Genomic DNA, 6,065 nt, shown 5'->3' on the forward strand with positions numbered 1-6,065 from the left:
TACCACCCATCCTTCTATGGTTTGAAGTCACCGTTGCAATGCGTGTGGGTTGTGCCTAATCTACGGCCACACACCGTATCAAAATAAGTCTTGGCTAGGACACTACCTGAAGGTGTACCAAGTGATTACATATAAATGACAGATTAGTGAATAGATTCATTATGTCAGAGAAAAAGAAGCGAGAAAGCGGATGCATGAATGACACACGCACGGTTCATATACATTATTGCTCAGATTCATAAGCCTACTGTAATTTCGGGTTCATCACTCCATTAATTGATTGATGGATCAAGCAGTAAGAGCATCTACAGCTGCATTGGGCAAATACGATGATGCCATTTATACTTGTTCAATCTATATAGTTGATGCGTATATATTAGTATCAAAGTCATGCGTCAAAATCATGTAAAGTCAAACGCGTCTTATATTTTGGAAATGATGGAGTAGATATCAGCACACAGCAAACCGCAACTTGGTGGTAAATTGCCCAACGCTCACAAAGAAAGCAGCAACAAGATCCTAAAAAAAAAGGCAGCAAAGAAAAAAAAAATCAACGGCCAGATGCGGTCCACCGAGCGAGCAACTCCCGGCGTCGATGACATGGCCGGACACGTCTCCCCGCACACCACCACACGCTTGGTTCGCAGGCGACACCGGCGACCCGCAGCAGCAACAGCAGTGCGCTGCTGCCCCACGCGCTGCAACTTGCCGGCGGGGGGCGGCCACGACACAAGGCATCCCATGCATGCGCAGGTGTCTGCTACTGTGCCACGCGGCTCCACCGACGCGCCATGATCAGCTGGTCCGCCGGCCCTGCGCACGCGGCCGCGCCGGCCGGGCAGACACGAACGCACACTAGACAAGCTGGTGGTCGGCGAGGCGGACGGTGGCGCGGCAGAAGGGGCAGCGGGAGGCGGCCTGGACCCAAGGCACGGCGCATGCCCAGTGGAAGCGATGCGCGCAGGGGAGGTGCGCCAGCACGTCCCCGCCCCGGAACTCCTCCAGGCACACCGCGCACTCCGCTTGCTCCTGGTGCTGCTGCTGCTCCTTCCTCCGGCCCCAGCTGAACCGCCGGCCGCCGCCTCTCTTCGTGAACACCTCCCGCTGCAGCGCGCTCGCCGCCCCTGCCGTGTCCTTCGATGGGTGGTCGCTGGTGGTGCTCGACGGGGCCGGGAGCCGGAGGCTTCCCGTGCTGTGGCGCCTGCAAATCGCAACGCAGAGGATTGATTAAGCCACCGTTCGTGGGAAATTGAGCTCGAATAACAGAATCAAATACAGAGCCACCAAGGCAGAGCTCTGCTCGAGAATAGAGAAAACACAAGGAAGCATATATTTGATACTGACTGACTCAGATTTTCTCGAGAATAAATCAGCGCATGCAGCCCAACTGATTGAACAGTGAGTTCATGGAACTAACTCATCAATCATGAGTAAATTATATCACTCCCTACCCGAAAAAGTACTGAATTTTGTGCTCTGAAAACATAAACGATGCCACATGAAGCTAGATTCCTGCACAAAAGTACTTTGGCTCCTCCACTAAAAAGGGACCTGCTATCTAATGATTCATGCCCATGTTTCTTGTTTCATAATCTAAACAATTTTTGAGCAAACGGGGGTCTCTGAAGTCCGAATTTGGTCTGAATCTTGAGTTCTTGACAGAAGAGCAAGTGAATTCAAAAAGGGTAAGAAGAACCATAAGTGAAGTACCTCTTGACCACAGATTCTCTCTGGCTCCTGAGCCTGTGATCCAGCCTCTCCTTGGCCTCCCGGGCGATGCCGTCCAGCTGCGTCCAGCTTCTACTAGTTGTTATTACCTTCGCAAAACCTGCCGAGCCGAGGTGCGCGTGGTCGTGCCCGAACATGCCGAGCGACGACGGCCTCCGCGCGCCGGCGCACGGGGCCTCCGCCGCCGGCCGGAGCCGTCGCCTCCTCGCGAACTCGACGCCAGGGAGCATCCCGGCCATGAGGCCCATCCACCACCACGTGATCTGTACCACGACAACAACACAGCACCTGCCTGCTGCCGCCTAATGCCTACAAAACGGACGTACCTATCCACCAGCAGCAATCTACCAACCTAGCTAGCGTGTGAAGATTCAGGGGCTTGGGAAGAATTGTATGTGGAAAGCCTCCATTTTGAGCAGGAAGAGGAGGAGGAGCGCGTCCATGTCCGGCCGATCATCCACCAGCCAGGCTCGTCGTCCGGACGGGGAGCAGCGGCTTTCTATCTAGAGGAGGGGGTTGGAGGAGGGGGTCATGCTCATGGAGTGGGCGCGCTCCAACTGTGCATGCCAATTGCCCCAACCACCTTCACTCTATTCATAGCATAGCTGGGGAATCGAGTGGATGCGAGTGTATTTATGCGATCCCCGTGGGCCCACATGACCGGAATTTCCAGCATAAGTTTTTTTTATCTTAGATGCTAGGACAAATTGGCTCCGTGGCTATATATGCGGCACCTGTTTGGATGGCTGCCATGCACTCTGGTTCAGCCTAGCCTTCCAAGAATTGCACATATATACTCCCTCCGTTCCCAAATAATTGTCTTTCTAGCCATCTCAAATGGACTACAACATACAGATGTATGTAGACATGTTTTAGAGTGTAAATTCACTCATTTTGTTCCGTATGTAGTCACTTGTTGAAATCTCTAGAAAGACAATTATTTAGGAACGGAGGGAGTATTACTTATTTTTTTTAAATCACATCCAACCCACTCATCAGGATTTTTTTTTTTTTGAAACTTTCGATCTATTCATCTCCAATCATGACAGTACAACAAACACAAAAAATAATAAAAATTACTACCAGATTCGTAGAACACCTAGCGATGACTACAAGCACTGAAATGAGCCGAAAGCGAGCCGCCGTCATCGACGCTCCCTCGCCGGAGCCGGGCACAATTTGTTGTAGTAGACAGTCGAGAAGCCGTCGTGCTAAGACCCCATAGGACCAACGCACCAGAACAACAACCGCCGCCGATGAAGAGAAACTTAGATCGAAAGAATCCAACCTCAAGACACATGAATAAAGATGAATCATTAGAACACAAAGCGGCTCAAACATAATAAAAATTACATCGAGGTCCTTAGACCACTCAGAGACTACTATCACCGTCAAAATGAGCTGATGACGCGTGTTATCGTTGCTTGCCTATTGGAGTCGGCATGACCTTGTTGATAACAGTCGGAAAGCCGTTGTGCACATGTCCATACAGAATAATTCCCTGAATCCATGGTCGTTGTCGGAGAACCCCCGAATTGATCTGTGGCCCTTGACACCAAAACTTAAAGGTCGTATGCCGGACAAGAAACTCACCCCTATGAATGCACACACACACACCTTACAGCCTCGAGGAGATGGTAGAATCTGCGCCGAATCTTCCTCGATCTTGTCCTGCCGGGTGAATTCAAGGTGAATTGGAGCCCAGAAGACCATCTCGATGCCGAAGCACCACCATCTGCCGACGTCTCCACAAGGTCCACTTTCTCCACACGCTCCTGACGGTACAAAATACCACATGAACAAGGGCGGGGTGGGAGAATTTTTCCATGACGTCGTAATTGTCTCACCGCTTGTATCTCTACCACAGACTCTGACACTCGGATCCGGGGTTACCTCATCCTCTCACCACTACAGAGTCGACGGAGGTTTACCGATACACGCGACGATGACGATGCCGACGGTTGAAGAGAAAACCCTAGGAAAATCAGGTGCTAGACTAAAGTTGTACACATTCAGACGCATTTTCTTATACCTCCAACATTTGGGCGCACGCCGGCACCAAGGAACTAGCCAACATCATTCCGGAGACGTAGCCTTAGGCCAACGTGGATGGTGTGCCCACATCTGTTCTTCGCGCGCTGCGGTGGCTAGCTTATGCCATCCCTGTGCACATGCACGCGGGCTACCGATCGTTGTTGCTCATGTAATTCTCTCCAGCACAGCAATAAATCTGTAATTCATCTACCTATCAATACAAAGATACGTGAGGCTTTTGCGTGTTCGCGGAAAGAAAAAGAGTCCCGGAGACAGCAAAGGGGAACACTATTGCGTTTTGTCTTGCTCGAATAATTGCACATTTTGTGGTGCTGGTGAACCAGATGTCTCAGTTGTCATGTCGAGGAAGAAAATTCCGGGTTGCTTTTGTACATCAACTACCAAAATCGCTTTCATAAATTATTATACCACATCACTCCTTTTACACGCGAATCAACCTGTGGTTTGTTTTTTTATTTAACACGGTACAATCGAAATCGTTCGTATACACAAGCATACAATTGCCCGTCTGAGCATTTTTGAGAGGCTGAGCCGACATAGCATCTTGAGATTTTTACAAAGTCACCACGGACGCATCACAGTCAACAGGAATGTCTCCTCCCATTGAACAAATATCACCTAAAGTCTGAAATAAATCTAGAAATAATGTGAGCACCAACGTCAAGTCTAGGTTTTAAACCTTGGTGGCTTGGGGATACCACCGTCCTCCTGACCATCCAACCACATGTTGGTTCGCCAATCTGTGTTTGGATGGTTAGAAGGACCGTGGTATTCTCATCTCAGCATATGTGCTCGCATTTTTCTCAATTTATTTTAGGCCTGCCGGCGATGTGTGTTCAATTAGAGAAGACGTTCTCGTCGACTATAAACGCATATGTGGCAATTTCATCAATCTCAAGATGATATGTCAGCTCAGTCTTTCCAAGATGTTCATAGGGGTAAGCTGTGCATACGTGTGTTCACACGGATGAGTTTATGTGCGTATGTATGAGCAGTGCGTTTGTACTACGTTAAAAGAAATTGCTCATTTCGCGCTGATAAAAAAAATCAAACACGAAACATAGATAAAGCGTCAAGGAACACGAAAACTCATCAATCTCGACGTGACCAATGGATGTAGCAAACCAATCAACCGGCCATCCCCCAGCAGTTGCCATCGAGATCTCTTCAAGCGCACGAAAGCAACGTAGTTGGACTCTCCGGCGGGCGGTGGCCCCTCCAATCGAGACGGACAGGGACCCCGGCCGCTTTTGATTTTCTTTCAACACCGCCCTTGAGCGGAGCATCTACATATCCGCCGCCGTCGCCGTCGATGGTCAGCGAGCTCAGGCGAACAATGCGTGGCCCTTGTGGGCGACGCGGCCGAGTGAGCGAGTGGGGAACGAGGTGGCCGCGCCTTGTGCGTGGCGCAATGCGATCGATGTGGATGCGAGCGCGAGCCCGGATAGGGAGCAGACGGCACCCGCACCACGCCCAGTTGCCATGCGCCGTCGCTCTCCCCCTGCCCCTTTCGCCAGTTGGGTGCGCGACCGCGATCGGCCTCGGTGCTTATCGCCACCGAGGAATGTAGATCGAGGGAGAGAGGTGCCGGCAAGGATCGATATTATTTGCTCGATCGCGAGGTGAACTATGCTAACGCAACTTGCTTTGCACCGGATTCAGATATGGGTTAGGTGCTGTGTGCGTGCATACTGGAGATGGATAGATAGATACTCCTAAACAGTGCGTTTAGGTTGTTCGGTTGCGACATGCTATCCAATCTGCCCCGCGCAACAACATGGGCGAATCTTTTGTGGTATGCCTAGTTTTAGCATGTCACTAGTAGCTCGGGGGCTCATTCGGTTGGGAGAACATCAAAACATAGGAATTAGAAGTAGTATATGAATCAAGAAATAAGAATGAGGAGGATCATCCCGCCTCCTCAGCGATTTGGGCTTCCTGGGCGTCGGATCGAAGCGCTTGATCGGATCTGCGCCGTCAGATCGAGCCCTGTAATGACCTCGTCCGTCGGATAAAAAATAGTTACTGATGCAATGAACAGTTTCACCCCGTTCGTGCCACCGCGCGTAAATAGGCTGCCCCGCCGGGGGCATTTTCGTCATTTCACTTGCACGGGGTATAAAAGGGCCGGCCCGCGTGGAGATGACCTAGCCGGCTCCCCTCCCCCTCCCGCGCGCCTCCTCTCCCTCTCTCTCGTTCCCCTCCCCTCCCCTCGCCTCCCCTCCCGCACGCCTCCTCTCCTCCCGCCCACATCGCCGCCGCCGCCGCCACCCGCCTCCCCG

At 51.3% G+C, this 6,065-nt stretch overlaps 1 protein-coding gene across 1 annotated transcript; it reads right to left on the bottom strand.

The window, feature by feature from the left end:
- Nucleotides 1-406: 406 nt before the first annotated feature.
- Nucleotides 407-2,344, bottom strand: LOC123139174 (probable E3 ubiquitin-protein ligase RHY1A). Its single transcript, XM_044558986.1, has 2 exons — nucleotides 1,711-2,344; nucleotides 407-1,201 (listed from the first exon to the last, which is right to left on the bottom strand). The coding sequence occupies exons 1-2, from the start codon at nucleotides 1,974-1,976 to the stop codon at nucleotides 856-858; spliced, it is 612 nt and encodes a 203-aa protein (XP_044414921.1). The 5' UTR covers nucleotides 1,977-2,344; the 3' UTR covers nucleotides 407-855.
- Between the last annotated feature and the right edge of the window lie 3,721 nt (nucleotides 2,345-6,065).

This window comes from Triticum aestivum, chromosome 6B (genome assembly GCF_018294505.1).
Source record: "Triticum aestivum cultivar Chinese Spring chromosome 6B, IWGSC CS RefSeq v2.1, whole genome shotgun sequence".
NCBI lineage: Eukaryota > Viridiplantae > Streptophyta > Magnoliopsida > Poales > Poaceae > Triticum > Triticum aestivum.